At 33.5% G+C, this 20,478-nt stretch overlaps 1 protein-coding gene and 1 non-coding gene across 3 annotated transcripts; one reads left to right on the top strand and one right to left on the bottom strand.

Annotated features, from left to right (window-relative positions):
• The first annotated feature begins 6,503 nt into the window (after window positions 1–6,503).
• On the top strand, window positions 6,504–6,576 carry TRNAA-CGC (transfer RNA alanine (anticodon CGC)). The gene has a single exon. It is a non-coding gene; the product is annotated as a tRNA-Ala (tRNA).
• A 3,334-nt stretch (window positions 6,577–9,910) lies between these two features.
• On the bottom strand, window positions 9,911–13,859 carry LOC144555794 (rhodanese-like domain-containing protein / PPIC-type PPIASE domain-containing protein). Of its 2 annotated transcripts, XM_078304221.1 has the most exons (8): window positions 13,515–13,859; window positions 13,001–13,117; window positions 11,250–11,341; window positions 11,069–11,169; window positions 10,886–10,996; window positions 10,542–10,650; window positions 10,402–10,452; window positions 9,911–10,261 (listed from the first exon to the last, which is right to left on the bottom strand). In XM_078304221.1, exons 1-8 carry the CDS (start codon window positions 13,735–13,737, stop codon window positions 10,181–10,183), a joined length of 885 nt encoding a protein of 294 aa, XP_078160347.1. In that variant the 5' UTR covers window positions 13,738–13,859; the 3' UTR covers window positions 9,911–10,180. The 2 variants fall into 2 exon arrangements, with proteins under 2 accessions (XP_078160347.1, XP_078160348.1); XM_078304222.1 differs by lacking the exon at window positions 13,001–13,117 and having other exon boundaries at window positions 13,515–13,831.
• Between the last annotated feature and the right edge of the window lie 6,619 nt (window positions 13,860–20,478).

Below are 20,478 nucleotides of genomic sequence, written 5' to 3'. Positions count from 1 at the left end.
CCTAAATTATGAGGTTTATAATATTTTGTCTGAAGTTAGTAGTATTATAATATAATTATGAGGTTTATAATATTCTGTGTGAAGTTAGTAGTATTATAATATAATTATGAGGTTTATAATATTTTGTGTGAAGTTAGTAGTAGTATTATAAGATATGGTTCAGAGTCAATCTATAGACATGGCAAAAAGATGGTTAACAGCCTCTTTGACCCGTCTTAGTGAATGATTTAACGGTAACATTTTAGTTTTCAAAAAAATGAGAAACAACAAATAAGAAACAGTTTTGGAATTTAATGACCGTTTGGAGGTGAATAATGATTTTACGGTAACATTTTAGTTAAAAATAAATAGAAAAAGGATGAGAAACAACAAATAGGAAATAGTTTCAAAATCTAGTGACCGTGCTGAAAGTAGTTCAAGTACTTTTATTCTAATTATATGCTTGAAAAAAAAATGGATTTCTCTACTTGTAATAACAAAAACGGTAATTACATTTGAAAAATTGAGTAATTACAATGATAGAATAAATATAACATTGACAGATTTTAAAAACCTGTATTTGATTTAGTCGTAAAAGATAATACTTTTTTGTTTATGAGATTGCAGATTCAAAATTCAAATAAAAAATTTCTTATAAAGATTAAACATGGATTTAATTTCCAATCCTGAATAAAAGGAAAAAAAAATAAAAAAAGAGGATAAAACGAAAATATTGTAGGTAAATTTAATGTTAACTCAACTAATTAGTACCTCTGATGAATTAATAATTGAAAATTGTAGGTAGTTTTCATGTTTTCATGTTTGTTCGCCATCTATTACTTCTTATAATTGTAGTGTGCTGAACAGGTCAACATCCACAGCTGTTTGATCAAGCCAAGCACGCAATTGAGATGTTCAAGAGAAAAAACTATAAAAATAAATGAAAAGAAAAAATTATAGCTGCGCTCATTTTATTTCATTTGTTTTTTTGTGTCCAACGTGGATTAAGGAATGAAGGGTCTTTTAAATTCCTTAGTTTCTTAATATCATTGAACAACATCTCTTTAGTTTGAAAAAGTTTTGTTTTCTTTTTTGTCGAATTAAGTTTTTTTAGCTTCTTTTGTATGAATTCTTAAGACATCAATTGTATTGAATTAAGCCTCTTTATTACCTTTTTGTTTTTATCTTTTTAGCACATTTTCTTAATCCAGCACACCGAACAAGTACTCTTTAGCTCCGCCATCACTAGTCTGACAGTAGTCTGAGGGTCCCATAGTATTATAGTGAGATTAGCTAGGCATTACTAAGCATTAGAACTTCAGCCAAGAACAGTATAATGTTTTATATTTTGTTGCCTTGCTTGTATGCAAGAGGTTATACTAAGTTGTTTTGTGCCAGTCAGGTTTGGATCTTATTTTGAGAGCTTTTGCACATGTTATTTCTCAAAATCATAGATGTTTGTAAGCAGAGGCGGGACCAGGAGGCTTTCATTTGATAAGTTTGAGGGTGTCACATGAACATTACTTCTTTAGTGCACAGTAGATCCAGTAAGAAAATCAGATTTTATGGGGGGTGCTTGGCCCCTGCTCGCACCCTTTGGTTCCGCCCCTGTTTGTAAGTCAATTAATTATCTTTCGTAATGAAACTGGACTTTGACCTTTTTAACCAAAAAAAAAAAAAGTACTTTTTGACTCTTAAAATTTAATTTCACATGTGGTGTTGGACATCCCCTTAGAGCTTAAGCTCCGCTAAAGAGTTCATCTTTTGCAAATAAAAATTATTAAGATTGTAGTATGTATTTAAACAAAAATATATGAAAAGTGAAAGATTATATTATCCTCATGTTGTTGTTAAAAAAATATGATTGATGAATCAATTGTGTTATGATTTTTAATTAAATATTAATTAAATATATTTCATTAAAGTAAAAAATTTTAACTTATATAATAAAAGAATTAGAACAATCAATATTTAAATAATCAAAATCTTGTTGTAGTAAAGAAAAACTAACAATTTCATTCGGTACTCATCATAATTATAATTAGTGAGAAAGGGAGGTAGAGATGCATAAGTGCAACTCAAGCAACAAAAACAACTAAGAGAGGGATAAAGCTGTCTCATATATTGAGACCGAATTCTCTGCTCCCAGAGTCGCTGTCGGTGAGCCCCAGTTCAAAAATTAATAGTGACTGACCCCCTTTAACAGTGACCGGCCCCCTGGCAATGACTGAGGGGGCATAATTTTTCTGCACCCAGAGAACAGGTGATCTCCTTCCCTCGTACATCTATCAAAGTGGGTGTCAGAGAGAGCATCTCAATATATGATTGTTTGGTCTCGGATTTAGAGTTGTTTGTGGACTGTATTCTAATATGTACCTATGGACATTTCTATATTTTTTATTGTACCTAATGGAAGCGTCTAATTGTCCACAGCTTTTTGTCCACCATTTGTCCACAGCTTTAACTTGCGCGAATACTGTAAAATTACTTCTACATGCTGTATAATTATACAATATATCACATAAAATATATCAGTTAATCACAAAACATCCAACAACTATTTGAAGTTGTCCCATGATAGTTAGAAAAAGATTGCAACTTGCACAACAGGACAAACTAAATGTACTTTCAAATTGTACTTTTGAAAATTACAGTTATAGGAAGTTATTAGCAGTTAGAGTTAGTTATTAGCGGTTATTAGCAACTATTGGCAGTTAGAGTTAATTATTAGCTTCCGCACTGGGTTGAATCTTGTATACTATAAAATTGAATCTTGTATACTGTAAAATTAAATCTTGTATACAGTAAAAATTTTAATTGAATCTTACATACTGTAAAATTGAATCTTGTATACTGTAAAATTGAATCTTCTACACAATAAAATTTACAATTGAATCTTGTATAATGTAAAATTGAATCAGCGAAACTGTAAAATTGAATATTGTATACAGTAGAAATTTGAATTGAATCTTGTATACTGTAAAATTGAATCTTGTATACAGTAGAATTTTCAATTGAATCTTGTATATTGTAAAATTACAAGATGGATACTGTAAAATTACAAGATGAACACTGTAAAATTAACAGATCAATACTCCATATCACCAATCTATCATCTCTTTCCTCCAGATTTCCACAAGATGAATACTGTAAAATTACAAGATGAATACTGTAAAATTAACAGATCAATACTCCATATCGCCTCTTTATCATCTATTTCCTCCAGATTTCCACAAGATGAATACTGTAAAATGACAAGATGAATACTGTAAAATTAACGGGGCAATACTATAACATTAACATATCAATACTCCATATCGCCTCTCTATCATCTCTTTCTTCCAGATTTTCACAAGATGAATACTGTAAAATGACAAGATGAATACTGTAAAATTAACGGGATAATACTGTAAAATTAACAGATCAATACTCCATATCGCCTCTTTATCATCTATTTCCTCCAGATTTCCACAAGATGAATACTGTAAAATGACAAGATGAATACTGTAAAATTAACGGGGTAATACAGTAAAATTAACAGATCATCACTCTATATTGCCTCTCTATCATCTCTTTCCTCCAGATTTCATTTGAAATGCTAGATCTGTTACTACATACAACGAAAAACAACAAATTCAACAAAAATAACTTACTAGATTTGAATTTTGCCGTGCTCTTCAACAAAAACAACTTCTATTCGATCGCACTCCACGATTGAAGGTTCCATTGCGATCATGTATAAAAAACGAGATCGAGTCAGTAATCTCAATTAAAATCGACATTGCAAACGAAAAATGAATGACATAAGCAAAATTTCAGTGACAAATTAGTAACATATCAATCTATATATTAAATCTGACAAATTTAAATATCAAAATCACAAATCTAAACTGGAAAATCACAAAATCGTAACATTTAAGAAAGAAAATTTTCAAAATATCATAAATCTACAGAAAATTATAAGAATAAGTGTAAAACAAACTGGCAACGAAACCAAATCAGAAAATTCAAATTTTACTTAAGCTCTTTTCTCACCTGTTTATGTCTTATTCACGACGTCCGGTTGTACAGATCGATCCAAAAGCATGGAAAGAACCTACAGTCAAGCACACCGAACCATGTCAACAAAATTCAAACAAATGACGAGAAATCAGTTTCGCCGAAGAAGTACCGCTTGATAAGACTAAAGAACGCACCTCGATGCACCCATTGCCTGCCGCGATATGAAGGGCAGAGAGGCGATCGTAGATCGTAGTGCGATGAATCAAACCGATCTCGTACTGGAGAGCTGCCTCGACGGACTGTAAAATTGACACGGCGGTGGCCTTATCGGAAGGCTAGCGAAATTGATTTGAATGAACTAGCGAAATCAATTTGAATGAACTAGCGAAATTGATTTGAATGAAATCGTGCAGATCAGGGAAGGAAGAAAATCGCCTTAGCAAGGAAGAAAATCGCCTAGGAAAGGAAATGAATAATCGAGAAGGAAAGATTCAAAAAAGGAAATGAATAATCGGAGAAGGTTTAAATAGGCGGAGATGAGAGCCCAAGGTGGGACCGGTTCGTTAAAATTAGTTAAGAGACGGTGGATAAGGGTTTGTGGACAGATGGTGGACAAAACTCAGTGGACAAAAACCTTTTCTCTATCCATAATATATTGTTTTAATTTTGCAAAAATTTACAACTGAAAAAATAATTGTTGTGTTGTACAAATCTAACATGTTTATCATTAGACGATCGTGATGAAAAAATAATTAAGGTATGCTAGCTGTCAAATCTGTCAGAATCAATTTTTTTTAGTAGTAACAAATATGGCATTTTAACTAAAGTACATTTGTTCAATAAATATATAAATTATCTATAAACATATAATTATTTATGAGAAATGTTCTGGTACCCCGAGTCACCATATCCGAGCGCGTCTCCAAAATAGTTTAACATAAAAAAAAAACTCTCAAGTGTTATTGTTGAGGTTTATATGTTTTATTCTAGAGATTTAAAGTGTTATTAATGATGTTTATATGCTTATAAATAGAGGTTTAAATTATTTTTAAGCAAAATTAAAAAAAAACTGAAAGTAAAAAAAAATTAAAGTGGTAAAAAAAATTATAATCCAAATATAACTCGAAAGTTATTCTTCATGGATCTCATTTGAAAGAGAAAATCGGATAAAAAAACGTTTGTATTTTTAGATTCACAAAATTCATCACGGATTGTCAAGAAAATAGATGAGAATGATCAAAGAGAAAATAAAAAAAAGTGGGTGAAATGAATCTTTCCGTTTTTGGCTTGAAAACAAAAGTAATTAGGAGTTAAAACTATACAGATTTAGAATTTTAATGCTTGCAGACAGAGATTTAAATGCTTACGAGTAACATTATAAAATGTTATAAACATAGCTTTAAATATTTGAATATTAACGCTGGAAATGAAAGTTAGATAATATTGAAAGTTTTTTTTATTAAATTACTTGGGAGACGCGCTTGGAGATTTTGTTTGGGGTACAATTATCAGGCTCTATTATTTATTATTAAGAACTTTTTTATAAATTTGAAGTTGCTATAGTTTGGAAAATTAATTAGTCCATTTAAAAATTAAGTAATCTTGTTTAATATTTAAATAATAATAACTAATATTCACTGAGTTATCACAGTAACTGAATATGTCTATAGAGACAGCACACATTTATAGATCAAGATGTTTTTAATTTTTCTAATAAAATCGCATTTAACTGGTAGATAAATAATTTCCATGAAAAAAAATATTAGTACGTTTTAATTTATAATTATTTAAAAAAATAAAAATAAGCACATAAATGCTAATAAATGGAGTTCAAGTAGAGTTAAGAGTTTGGCTTGACTACTTGAGTAGTTTGAATAGGTTCAAGCTTGATAATTCAATAGATCCACCTTGTGATAGATAATTGAGGAGGTTTAAAATGCACTATTCCTTTTGTACTTTTAACGTGCACTCTCTCTTTATATTTTTATTTTCAAAGTTCAAATAGTCGATTCAAACCTTCCAATGTGTTCTTCATATTAAAATGTACTTGGAGATCAAATTTATATTTTTTGAAATTTTTTTACTATTTTTTCAGGGGGGAGGGGGGGTGTGGAGTTTTGTTTTCAATTGTAATTAACCAAGTGTTTCATTTTATTATTTTGTTCATAAAAGGAGATGTCTTTTTAATGTATTCGAGTCATCTAAATTAAAATACGTTGATTATATTTTCATTAAAAATCCATTTTATATGTATATTACCGATCTGATCTGCATGTTTTAATTTAGTAATCAGAAAATTTAGAGAGGAAAAATAAAATTCTTTTTTTCCCTGCCCAGAAATAATAGCAGATGAGAACATCTCAACATCGTATTATTCTTCTTCTGTCATTTGGTCCGGGGTAATTGTTGGTGATGCCCAAGATCGAATCTCGACGGTTCCGGTGTGACAGGCTGATGGTTGAATGGAAAGTTGCCGATTCATTGTTTAGTCTTATTTGTATGTCTAATTTGATAACAACATCGGGGGTGTAGCTCATATGGTAGAGCGCTCGCTTCGCATGCGAGAGGCACGGGGTTCGATTCCCCGCACCTCCATTTTAAAATTTCTTCTCCTTGTTCCTTTTATTTCGTTTTAAACATTGAGGACACAGCAGCAGCAATGGAAACTTGTATAAATAGCATTTTACAAAAACTATTTAATAATGATTTGTTTGGTTGGTCGTTCCTTTTACTTGGTTAGAAGATTGTCCTTATTCCTCTTATTTCGTTTTAAACCAAAAACATCGAGGACGCAACAACAGCATTGGAAACTTGTAGGTAATTAGGGTTAATTTCTTCTATACTTCTTACATACTCTTCTAATTTCTTATTTACCACTAAAGACTTTAATTTATCTAATTTATCTCTTAACTCCACAAATTCTTTCTTTTTTACCCATTAGATAGTAACTATAGAGTAGAGGTGCTATTGGATCGGATCCGGATACTGATATTTTGATCCGTACCTTAAAAGTGTCTGGGTCCTAATTTCGATCCATATAATTATTTGTTTCAAATCGGGTAGAGTCCAGATCTGGATACCTATCTACTCATAAATATTTCGGGTCTAGTCTTTCGGTTCCGGGTAGATACACCCATAACTTGTTTGTCCGAATACGGGACAGTTCCGGATCCGAAGCGGACATTTGAAAAATTATTTACATTTAAATATAATTATAATTTCTTGGATTACTGGATAGTATTTTCAGAATTTGATTGTTGATTGTTTGGAGTACTCATGGTGGAACGAAAAGTATTGGAAAGTTTTTAATTTTTTTGTTAATAGCTTTTGAATTCAGGAGGCCGGACAAGATAATTTTTTTAAATCAAAATATTGATAGAGCTTTTAAAAATATCTGTCATTTTGTAAAATCAAAATATCTCCCTAAAATGTCTAGAGATACATTTGGAACAATTTTAAGCAGATGAGGTAAAACCATAAAATCTAAATTCGAAATTAAAAAAATAGTATTGAACCAAGAGTTGTAGAGCCTCCTGAATTTAGATATATACCCATCATAACTTCATCAATTAGATATTTTACCCATCAAAACTTTAAATTTAGTTATTTCCCCATTCAAACCCATTCAATTTATTTATATCCCCATTTAGTGATTTATTCAATTAAAAACACTAATGAATACTAATAAAAAAATAAAATAACATTTTTGCCCTTGTCTCTTCATTCTCTTTGCTAATAACGAGCCCTCTTCTTCTTCCCCATTACTCGTTTATTTGGTTTTTTTGAGAAAAAATAGCTTCCAAGAACCATGTGCTTCAAGATTGACAAGTGATATCCTCAAGTATCAGCTCTTCGAGCAAGAAGAGCAAGGGTAACAATGAACATAATTGTTAATGAAAGAAACAAAAAATAATTCAAAAATTTGGATTTTCACTTTGTTTTTTTTCTTTAATTTCCTTTAAAACTCTTGTTATTCTGCAGGGGTTGAGAATTATCAAGATACTCCATCAAAGATTCATGATTGGACCAATTAAGAATTTTGGTGTGGGCCCATATCCCATATTAAACCCTTTTTTTTTCTGCAGCTCAAGTTTTTCAGAGAGAAACATCCGAGCAAAGCTAAAAATGATAGCAATTCTTGTAGAACGTTAGAATCGATTTTAATGTCAGCAGGAGCTCCTCCTCAGAAAGCACATGTTGCAAGTTGCAACTATGCTTTATACAAAATCCTACGAACATTTTCTTAGAAGTCCGTTTTTTGCACACAACAAAAAAAAAACCCAAGGAAATGAGTAATGGGGAGAACTAGTTATACCAAAGAGAATGAAGAGACAAGGGCAAACAAGTAATTTTATTTTTTTATTAGTATTAATTAGTGCTTTTAATTGATTAAATCACTCAATGGGCATATAAATAAAATGAATGGATTTGAATGGGGAAATAACTAAATTTAAAGTTTTGATGGGTAAATATCTAATTGATGAAGTTATGATGGGTATATATCTAAATTTCTCTTAATTCAATTGGTTGATATGATATCATCAGAGTCGAAAAGGAGATCCATTTTTATTTAAATTTTCTTGTATTTGATATATGCATGACAATTATGAACTTATCACACATATTTTGAATTCTTACTTAGGGATCAACGAAATGATAAGAAGAAAAGATGAACTGTCTTGATAACAAACTTCGTTTAGTGGGGAGAAATTGTTCGAGAATATTTACGGAGGCTGATAAAACAATACTGATATTGGTGGAGGAGATAAAAGAACAGCTCAAGTTCATTGAAATCTAATTTTAAACCTTTCAGGAATTTGGCAGAAAGGGACTTTTAGTTTCCCTATTTTAAGTTGTTTTCAAATATTCCAGCATCAACTATTGGCCTTATATAATCAATTGTGATGATTTATGAGACTATGTCTTGTTATATGTTTATTGAATCTATATGAAACGAGTTAAAGCAGAAGCTCAACAAATTGTTCTAAAAGGAAAATCAATTTTTAAATTATAAATCATTAGCATTAAAGAGCATTTGTGTTGCAAATCCTCCCAGTGGGATTATTGGATTGAGTTGAAATTTGTGGAAATACTTCACTGTTATCTGCTATATATGTAGCCGAAATTTAGAGATTTAAATTAAAACAAACATAAATTTCTTAAACTATTTTATTGTAACAAGTTGTTTTCGAAAGGCTCAGCAATTCATAGATGGATCCTGCTTTGATAAGTCGTATAAAGTTCAGTATGGTAGAATCAGTGTTTGACTTGAAAAAAATCATAATTAATTCTTCATTCATCATTAATTGGTTAATTACTTTATTTATTATTCAGAGATTCAAAGTTTCAAACTACTGAAAAATTGGAATCAACTTGTGAAAAATCGTATGAAATGGACATCTCTCCTGACTTTGACCCATGGTTATATGAGTAAGCTCTATCCTAGTTTATTTTTTGGAAAATTTGAACTACGCCATAAGCATAACTTAGACTTTGACCCAGAGCGCCAGGGTATCTCTCATGACTTGAGGAAATTTGAACTGCGCCCACTATGGCACAAATGTGCTTTGATTAGAGGTGTGCGTACAATGGGAAAATATATATATTTTGACTATGGATAATTAACTCTATGGGTAAAAAAGAAATAACTTGGAGTGTTAAGGGACAAATTAGATATATCTAAGTGTTGAGGGGTACATAAAAAATTAAAGATACTCTTTGTGAGATATTAATTGTAGATCCAACTAATTAGCGTAGTAATTTAAGCGTGCTTTTTAAGATATCTATGTAACTTTTTAAACGAATTTTAACCACAAAACCTCCCACATGAAGAGCTAGCACAATCCACAAAACCTCCCACCTTTGTTATCATTCCAAATTACGCTTTCAGTTTATATCTAGCACAATCCAATAAATTTACCAACAATAATTTTCCTGAAGATTGTATTGCTCATCTTTCTCTGCCACTCCATGTTTATATAATTTCAGTGCTCATGTATATAATTTATATACTTTCAAAATCAATTTACTGTTAAAAAGAGCAATAACTACATAACACAGAGATATCTCGACACAGCAATGGATAGAACAGAAACAAAAGTTGCATTCATCTACTACAAAATTCTCCAAGTGCATGAACCGTCACGGGTAGAAAAAAAACACCTCTCCCTTTTTTCTGTCAACCTAATGTATAGATCTTTCAGTACGTAGGTACAGAAGAGTCAGCCTTGAGAGAGTATGCATGAATCCCTCCTGTTAGATTGAAAACTCTCTTGAATCCCTGAAACAAACAAACAAAAACAAAATTACCCCATCAGACCAATCTTCTAAGACAAGCTTATTTGAATGTTAAACGGCACTTGATTTAGGAATAGTGCCAACCTAAATAGTAAATATTATAATGTTGGAAAACAATTCTACCTGTGACTGCAACCAATTGGCCACTTGCATTGACCTCACGCCATGGTGGCACTACAAAAATACAAAAATTAGTGTCACTTTCATCAAAATTGAGCACTAAAGGAAAACTTGTTTGTATTATTTTTGTGACAAGTACTAACCAAAACATATGTATCCTTCTCAGGGTCAAACTCATCAGTTATAACAGGCCCCCATGTACCGAATTGTCTGAGAGGTAAGATCTTAAAACCAGGCAGAGAGGCTTGATCTCTTTAAAACAAATCATAAAATGTTAATAAAATAGTTCTCAAAGAAAATAAAAATAAAGAACAAATATCATTATTTAACAGGATATCTAAAAGTACAATAGAATTAATCTAGAAATAGGTATCATTTGCAAATATCTAAAAGTAGTCTGCATGTTGCAAATCTGAGAAATACTGGGGTTGAAAGCAAATATCAGAACATTAAAGATGAATTAGTTCAGACTATTAATAGAGCTTACACTTCGTCAGGTTCTCTCACATCAATCAATTGAGCCTCTTCCAGAAATCCAGGGTCTTGCAATTTAGCATGAAGCTTCTCCGGTGCAATTTCTTCAAGCACACACTCATCTCTACAATAAAAAAAATATATGCATTTAAAATCAGTATAGAAAAGTAATTAATTAATTAATCTATAAAAGTACCTTTCAGAGAGCACTTGCAAAAGATGCCATCCAAATTTCGTCTTGCACCGCACCACCTTCTCTAGAGGAGCTGCAAATGCTGCTTCCTCAAATTCCGCTACCTGAACAAATTTCAGAAATATAAAATGTGTCTAAAACAAGAAAAAATTAAAAAAAAAAACAAATCAGAAGAGAAACCCACGGTTTGGCCTCTTCGGATCCAGCCTAGCATCCCGCCATTTTCTTTTGATGGACAGATTGAATGGTCTAGAGCCAAATCGCTCAAATCAACTCCTGAAAAAGTATAGAAACAGAATGATATTTGTGTCAACTATATGAAGAAGAACTGATAAAATCTTTCAATAAAAAAGAAGGCTCGCAGCTAGCAGTTTCAGATTAACTTTTTTTTTTTTGAGAACTTGGTAGATGCTACCAAGATTGTATTAATAAATGTGTTTACAACATCCGTCCCTAATGTATTACAAGATTATTTATGCTATTACATCAACATGACCCGCTTTTGAACCCCTTCCCAAGGCCCGATTCCTCATGCTTCCAACTCTATTACCACAATACCTACTCCACAGTACCGCATCCTCTCTTGCTCGGTTCACAACTACCACTGTTGGTAACTTGACTCCTCGAAATATGAATTCATTTCTTTGTCTCCACAACGACCATAAAACTGCCATGAATGCAGTGGCCCATTGCTGCCTATTTTGCCCCCATGTCTGACCGCCGATTCGAATTGATGCCTCCCAAGTATCTGTTTGGTGCGTGTTGGTAGAGATTATGACACCTTCCCCACACCACCGCATTAGGACATTCGAAAAACAGATGTTGAGAAGACTCAATAGGACAGTCATCACACATAACACACTGCATATCACATTGCATACCCCTCCTCCTCATTACTTCATGTGTAAGTATTCTGTTCTGTAGCAGCAAATAGGTGAAAAACTTCACCTTAGATGGCGCAGCTGCTGTCCAAAGTTCCATATAATGCCAACCAATTTTACCAGCTGAAATGATTGTATTATAAAGAGAAGATGCCGAATAAATTCCATTTGCTGACCAGCGCCAATGTGCATGATCTTCACCACCTGTCAGAACAGGTACCGGTACCGTACCAGTAAGTGGTAGTTCTGCTGAAACTGCCTCTTGTAGAGAGATTAGCTGTGAGGGAGGTCTCGGTTGACCATCTCTCAAGTGTCTCAGTGACCTATCACCCATCCAGTTATCGAACCAGTAAGAAATGCAGCTGCCATCACCTATTGTCCATTTGATACACCATTGAACCAGTAAGAAATGCAGCTGCCATCACCTATTGTCCATTTGATACACCATTCCAAAAAAATGACCCAGTTACTAACCACACTTTAGGACCATCTCTACTCGGCCTGTGCTTTCGAAGAGAATTAATTAGTTCATACCAGAGATTACCTGGTTGATTCGTAGCCTTCCACCACCATCTGAGTAGAAGAGAGTTATTCCTTAATTCTAGATTCGGTACCCCTAGCCCACCATATCTCTTTGGATGACAAATAATCTCCCAACTAATTAAAGGAATACCCTTCTTCTCACCCACCGTTTTGCCCCACAAGAAATTTCTACAGATTTTTCCAATTCTTTTTAGTACCCACATAGGCAATGCAAAGCACGTCATGAGATAGATAGGTACACTGCTTAAGACTGAGTTGATTAGCTGAATCCGTTTCAGATTAACTTAACCACTAATACTGATAACAAGTGTGAGTGTGGAAGCGGTGGGGGTTGTATGGTATAGTAAAGCTAAGGTCATGTTGTCAACATTTAACATTTATAATTAACTCTAAAAATGTTGGGTGCTTATTCTGCATATCACACATGGAGGTTTGATAAAAGCACACAATACTGCATTTATTTTCAAACAAAAATCCTATAAAAATGAAAAGAAGTTAAGAGCAAAAATACCTCTTGCAATTTTCTCTTGCAATTCAATTAAAAGCTTGAGATCACTTTCATTGACTAATAGATGCTGAACTAATACCTCCTTGTTCTCTCTCACACTTCTTACAGAGCTGAAGGATACTATTCGAAAGAAAAGTTGAAAAAAAAAAAAAAATGTCAGCACACAATGACGGTATGATGCTAGTGCGTATAATTTTGAATTTAATTATTTTCTTCTCTCTTATTGACCCTCAAACAACACTCTTCACTCTTATTATTTAGTTCCTCGAAACAGACAGAAGACGAGTTTATTTTTTTCTTTTTTTTTCCGTCAACATAAAACCCAATTGAAGGATGAAATGATTGGATAGGGTAAACATTTGGCCCATAAAGGCTGACAATTAGGTCGGTACCAGTTAATCCTATTTACGTTGATTCTGCCCTTTTCTTGCTTAATTCAGATAATATAACTGAAAAAGGCATAAATGCATAAGCTTACTCTACATAACAAAGTTAAAATAGAATAGAGAAACTCTACCTCTACCAAGGGGCCTTCTGTGGTTCTCCATAGATGGGCCCCACATAGGAGTAGGAGAAGAAGGTAGCAATGAATTGAGTCGATTTGAAACCATGGGTCCGAAAGCTGGAGGCTTTGAGAGAGATGAAACAACACGAGAGCGAGACAAGGGGAGGGATTGTGCTCTCAGATTGGACAGTAAAATTGAAGGAGAAGAGAGAGATTTGGGGATTAATCGTGTCATAATCAGGGAAAATGTAGTTTGTTGAGAAGCAACGAGAAGAAGAACGAACCTTGTTCTCTTTGAAGCAAGAAAAAATAGCAAGAAAAAATAACAAGAAAAAAATTTGGAAGGATTTGAGGGATCTCGATCGATGAGTAATCTCTGCATTAACTCAAAAGAGAATCTTTTGAGTTTAATGCTTTTCAACCGTCTGATCAGGATCGGAGCCAACCGGTCCCAGCCTATGACACGCGAGCCCTTTAACATTAGTGCGGTATCAATCGAACGGTCCAGATCTATTAACGCACAGTTAGTTACTGCAGAGGATACGAATTCCGATCGATGATCGGTGAAATAGGTGAAATGGGAAGCCCGTTAAAATTGATGAATCGAAAGCCCATTAAAATCGGTGAATCGGAAGCCTATTAAATATGACTTTCTAGACTCTTATCACTTCTAGGCCTCCAGTATCTTAATTATAAAGATCGGGAAGTAAAAGATCGTCATATCTTAGTTTATGGTCTATGGATCATATTTTGTTATGTTTTCTACAAGCTCTTGCACTTGTTCAGACGGAGATAAATCCAAGTTCTCTCAACGCTAGTTGACCTCTCAATTCATGTTAATCTTTAGAAACGGTTGTCCTTAAGACTTTGAAGGGGCCAAAAGGTGCATTTTTCTAGACAATTTTGCCCACAACAATTAACTTCTTCAAGCCTTTTATTGTGAACACTTTGGTGCGGAAAATAAAATTTGCTCTCTCCGATACAGATTAACGGCTCTCCCACAAATAGAGCACAAAAAATTTGTAGTTCATGATTCGATTCGAGTTTGATTCGAAATAGATTCGGTTTGAAATTAATTCAAACTGGTTCGATTCGAAATTGATTCAATTTCGAATTCGAATTTGATCAGATTCGATTCGAATAGATTTGTGAATTTATTTGGTTCGAATCTCCGAGAACTACCATCCAATTAAATTAATTGATGAACTCTCCCTCACTCTCGCGAAGCTTCGCGAGTCTCTCCCTCTCTCGCTCTGTCTCCACGAGAGACTAAACACGCTCTCTCGTTCTGTCTCCTCTTCGCGAGTCTCGCAAGAGCGAAGAGACTAAACTCGCTGTCTCTCCCTCTCTTGCAAAGAGACCAAACACGCTCTCTCGCTCTGTCTCCTCTCTATTTTGTTTTTTGTTTTTTTTGATAAAACCCGAAAGAGGCTACCGCTCCTCTCTATTTTGTTGCTTAAATAAATTATGTTGATTTCTTTTGTATAGAAATCGATCTAAAATATCAAATTTTGGTGATTTCTTTTGTAATCAAACTTTAGTGATTACTGTCTCAATTGTTGATTTGTTGCCTCAATTTCGAACTAATTTCGAATCAAATCGAATTAGTTCGAATTATACCGAACCAAATTCGAATTGACCTTTTAGGTTTGAAATTTATTTCAATTTCAAATTAGGTTTGGTTCGAAATTATTTCAAATTCAAATTCGAACTAGGGCAGGTTCGATTTGGTTCGGTTCGTTTGCAGCCCTAGTATACACCAATGAAATTAATGAAAACCGGTGAATCAGAATTTGCCTTCTATAAAATAAAACGCAATTATATATGCGTATAAGAACCAAGTTCCAGTGGTAAAGATAATGATATATGTATAAAAGATTTCAGATTTGAAATTTGAATAATTTTTTTTTTTGAATATTAAATGATTAGTGGCTTGACTTCGAACTTATGTTGCATGGATACGGATACAATACGGAATACAGTAATACTAAAATTTTCAACAAGATACGGATATCAGGTGATACAATACGGATATCAATACGGTAATACAATACGTATTGGATATGAATACGGATACGAAATCGTATATGAAGTATCAGGCAACATAGCCTCCTTACTAACAAAAAAAAATATGTGCGTATACTGAATATAAATTAAAAGGAATTATGCAATCTGATTATGCTTGGATGAGGCTGGCCGGCCGGGTAAGGTACTTCTGTTTACCTTTTGTTCTTCTCGGTTTTTTTTTTTTTTTTATGCTCGTTTGTTGGCTTGCTAAGACCTTCAAATTTTCATTCCAAGTTTTCAAGCCCTGCCTTGTAGTGTTATTGGTTGGTCATTGCCGACTCATTGGGGTGACGTACTGCCTGCAGTGTCGTTGCTGAAAACTTTCTGTCAACGAAAATTGGTAACATCACTTCTAGCCTTTTTTTTTAAAACAAAAAAGACGGACAGATAAACACGCACCTCATATATCCAAGTTTCTTTGTACCTCCTCTTGTGTTGCTAAAGGTGTAGTATAGTCTCAGAGCATGACAAATCATAGTGATTAGTGACAAATGAATTATTCGGGTTCGGTTTGGCGAGATCAAAAATTCGTGATTCGGGTATAATTCGGGTATAATTCAGGTATAATTCGGGAATGATTCAGAATTATCCGGATCAGAAATCTCAGTCCTGCAAGGGAGCAAAAAAATAATTGTTCTTGGAAAAATTCGTGAATAATTCGTAAAATTCGAGAAAAGTTTGTAAAATTCGGGAATTATTCGGGTTTAATTCGGTCAAAGTTCGGTCAACCGAATAATTCAGTGTTCGGTTCAGCATCACCCCAGAAAAGAATTAAACAAGTATAATTCGAGTATCTTATCACTATGTGACAGATGAACAGATGCAATAATTATAGGAACCGTTGCTCAAGGAGCGCCATAGGAAACTCTGATCCTAGTCATCATTACTTCATCAATCTATATAAAACACTTATCCCTTACCAATAAAATATTTAGGCATTTTTTACTAGATGAGATTATGAGAACCCCAAGACCAGCCTTTTGAACCGACTGATCTACTCAGTACGCAAATAAAAATATTTTATTAATATGTTATGGCATAACTGGCGTCTGGTGTTCAGTTTTAGTTTTTTTTTCAATGTCAGCGTGAGATCTTTGAAAAGGGGTGATGTCAAAAAAAAAAAAAAAATTGTCTACGAAGCTACTTACTCTTGGAAGAAAAAATAAGGGACTGTTCGGAAGTTACTGTTTACGTAAAAAAAAAATTAATTCAGATTGAATTTTTTTTTCCATGTAAACAGTAAAAATCAGTTGAAAAATTTTACATTCCTATTTCTATTTTCATTTCCTTGATTCCGCCGAACAGGCCCTAAAGGAACAACCGGCTAACAAGGGAATACGCGTATCCTCTGCATTAACTTAAAAAAAAAAATCTTTTGAGTTAATAAATCTCAACCATCTGATTTTAAACGGAGTCAATCCAGCCCCTGCTTAAGATATAAGAGCCCTTTAATATTAATGTAGATCTAATATGCATAAATCTTAAAACAAATCAAATGACCAAGATTCATTAACTCAAAAGATTCCATCTGAGTTAATGCAGAGGATATGAATTCCTAAGGGATCTATTAACGATGTTCGAGGATATTTTGTTATGAACTGGTCAATCATCAATAGGAACATTTTTTTTTTTTTTTTGAGAGAAAGCCCTTAATTAGGCACGGAACAATTATTAATTGCCTACGCCGACTTTGTCTAAAAAAAAAGGAATAATTATTCTCTACGTTGCTGGAATTTTTTCGATTTTTTTATTTGTAGCATTAAAAAGAAAAAAAAAATGTAGCATGAAAATTCAGATTCTAGCCTAAATGTAGACTTAATTTGCGCTTCACTCGTGGTAAAATCTTTCATGGTAAAACATCGAGGTTTTCCCATAGACTTAGTCTCCATTTATGTTAGAATCCATTTTTTTTCCCGACTTTATATGCTACAAATAAAAAAAATCGAGAAATTTTCAGCATGGATAGAGTTTGGTTGGAAATTCCGACGAATTTTTTTATTGGAGGATCATATATGCGCTAGAAATTTCAAGTGCTACAAATTCACTAATAAATTTCTGTCATGACGAATTTCGTATAAGATAGATATAAACCATGTTTACAAAATGAAACATTCTTCATTTTTATCTTCATAATTTACATAATTTTTGCATTAGTGACATAACTTTTGATATATATATATTTTTCCCCAGATAAACTTTGGATCCGTTTGATTGAGTAATTGATGAATGACACTAATTCATGGAAGCGAGTTATTTTGAACCATATTCTGTATTTAAATGGACGATTGGTTGTTTAAAATTTGAATTAGCTGCTATTCTGGACAGTCTGTTAATCTCGCAAATGTTGCTGTCGGTTCAAACAAAAATGGATCCTATACAAGAAATGCTTTATTGCGAGAAAGAAAATTGGCACCTTATTTTGTATTGGAATAAATTACATGTATCTCCATTCTTATATTAAGTATCTAGATGTCTTGATTCGTCAATGGTTGTAATTAAAAGGTGAAATTTCATATTTAATATAAACTCACCAATCAAATAGCTTGTCTTCTTTTGATTATATGCATTTTTTTAAAATATTATCTACGTGTAAAAGTATATTTATTTAGATACGTACTCGCTACATGCAAATTGTATTATTTTCTAATTGATCCTTATTTCTTTAATTGTCATTTAAGGATTGTTCACACAAAAGCGTATGCACAAAGTTTCAGTACAGCAAGCTGTACCTTTTAATCTTAAATACGCTTTCGGTTCAGATTGCAAGTGTACAATCTTATCGCGTAGTATATTGTCGGGTATCGATCACAGGGACGGTTCAGATCTAAACTGGACTCAACCTAAATTACTTAAAAACTAGAAGTTGAAAAAGATTGATTTGGTTTGTTTAATTTCCTAAATTCAGTAGCAATAATTAAAAGTTGGTTTTAATCAATTATAAAAAGACCTTTTCAGGGTTTCTGATTTCATCTTCAACTCTGCCTCTCAGTACCAGACGCGCCTCGCATACTCTCATACGCGGCCCGCGTGGCCCTCGAGTTGATACAGCAGCTGTCTGTTTCTATGTCGAAAGCTATGTGTAGGGTTCTATTGACCGTCCCTGATGTTCCTAAACCTCAACTCTTGTTTGTTGGCTTAATAAACTCGATAACGGAATTGCAATTCTGTCCTCTTAGGTTTCTAAACCTCAACTCTCATTTATTGATATTCTACCTAAGTTATTTGTCCGGTTTACTAAAGGTATCCACTATCTCTCGACGTATGGAAAGTTCACCTCTCGGTTACTAATTGGTCTCGCCTTTCGGCTCACAAACCTACCTCATGTACTTAGTCTAGTTGAGAGAAAGATCAAGGCCAAAATACAAAAAGGATACTTAAGTTCATCTAAGAGTAAACCAAGAATAATCCAAATAATTTCAACTAAACAATTATAATACTACTCAAACAAATAAACACAAATATCAACACAGATTCAAACAACTTGCATATAAAACAGAGTATTCTACTACATCACAACCCTAGAAACTAAGAAATCTACTCAGACATGATTAAAAAACAAATAAAACAAGTAGAGAGTGTTCAGCAAGAGTCACAAGCTTAAAATTTAAGTTGCACTAAGGAGCACCCGTTCGGCAATAAAGTTGAAGAATCACTTTCTTAAGAAGACCTTAAGTTTGGCAAATTGCTTAAGCCATGTAGAACTATGGCTTAAAATCTTGGGCAAGCTTAAGAAAAGTGGGCAAAATGAGCACTAAGAAAGTAGTTTTAAGCTTAATAAAGGAGCACCCGTTCGATGAGCTTAGACTCCTTAGAGCACTAAGGAGCTCTAAGCCAATGGTTACCGAACACTACCGTAAAGTAAAGATAAGAGAGTTTATGACAAATCTCAAAGAACGAAAAATAATTGTCGCAAAACTCGCGTTTTCCTCCTCTCTTCTTCTTCTCCGAGCCAAGCCGTCTTTCCCAAACCCTCGAAATGTTCCTTAGCTCTAGAATGATCTCTCAGGTGCAAGAAATCCCGCTTATAAGCTTTTCTGGCCAACCTTCCTTCAATTAGCCTTATTTCCAAATTCTGGATCTATTTCTGGAAATGCTTGACGCGGCCCGCATCAGATGTCACGCGGCCCGTATGCCTGTCTTTTTCTCATATTGTATATCTTCTCGCAAGCTTTCCGAAAAGTGGTCATATGCTCAAAACAGGGTTACGAGTCAAAAGTTATGACTGTTTTAAGTTCAGGTGCTGAAATTTCAGCATCGTATACAGGTCGCATCAGTGGCCGGGTTAGGGTGTGATACTGTTGGGTTCTGACAGTTCAAACCCATTGATTTAGCTGAATTGCGGAAAGTGCGTAAAACAAAAATTTTACGTTTAAGTTAAGCTAAGAATTAAACGGGGTATGTCAGGAAACTTTCCAAGGCGGTCCACCTTCAGTATTCCTTCGGCATCAAAACCTCATTTAATTCTTTTACAGATCTATTCCATAATTATTTTCTAAAAACTTTAAATCTATTTACCAATTAAATAGATTAATATAACATGTTTATACCTTGTTTCCAAATCTCAGTTGGAATGTAGCTGAGCGAGAATATCGATCAGAAATGGTTGCCTCGGAGTATCAAACGAATGATACCTCTATTGGTTATCCACCAGGACTAACCGGAGAGGGGTTTATTTATTTTGCAAGAAATACCGTAAATCGCGGGTTTCTAGCAAAAACACTATTCACCGAAAAGGCGTAATAACAGTATTCACGAACTTTCGGTTAATCAGATTCACTAATAAGCAAAATCTGAAATACCACGAAATTTGGGAAAACACTATTCACCGATCTGAAAAACCGTAAACCGAGAAAGAGAGAAATTCCAATTAACGAAGTAATCAAATTAACACGTGAATTAGTAAAACTCT

This window comes from Carex rostrata, chromosome 6, assembly GCF_964058835.1.
Source record: "Carex rostrata chromosome 6, lpCarRost1.2, whole genome shotgun sequence".
In the NCBI taxonomy this organism is placed as follows: domain Eukaryota; kingdom Viridiplantae; phylum Streptophyta; class Magnoliopsida; order Poales; family Cyperaceae; genus Carex; species Carex rostrata.
The sequence above is the reverse complement of the archived record's forward strand: the minus strand, read 5'-3'. Positions and strand labels throughout refer to the sequence as shown.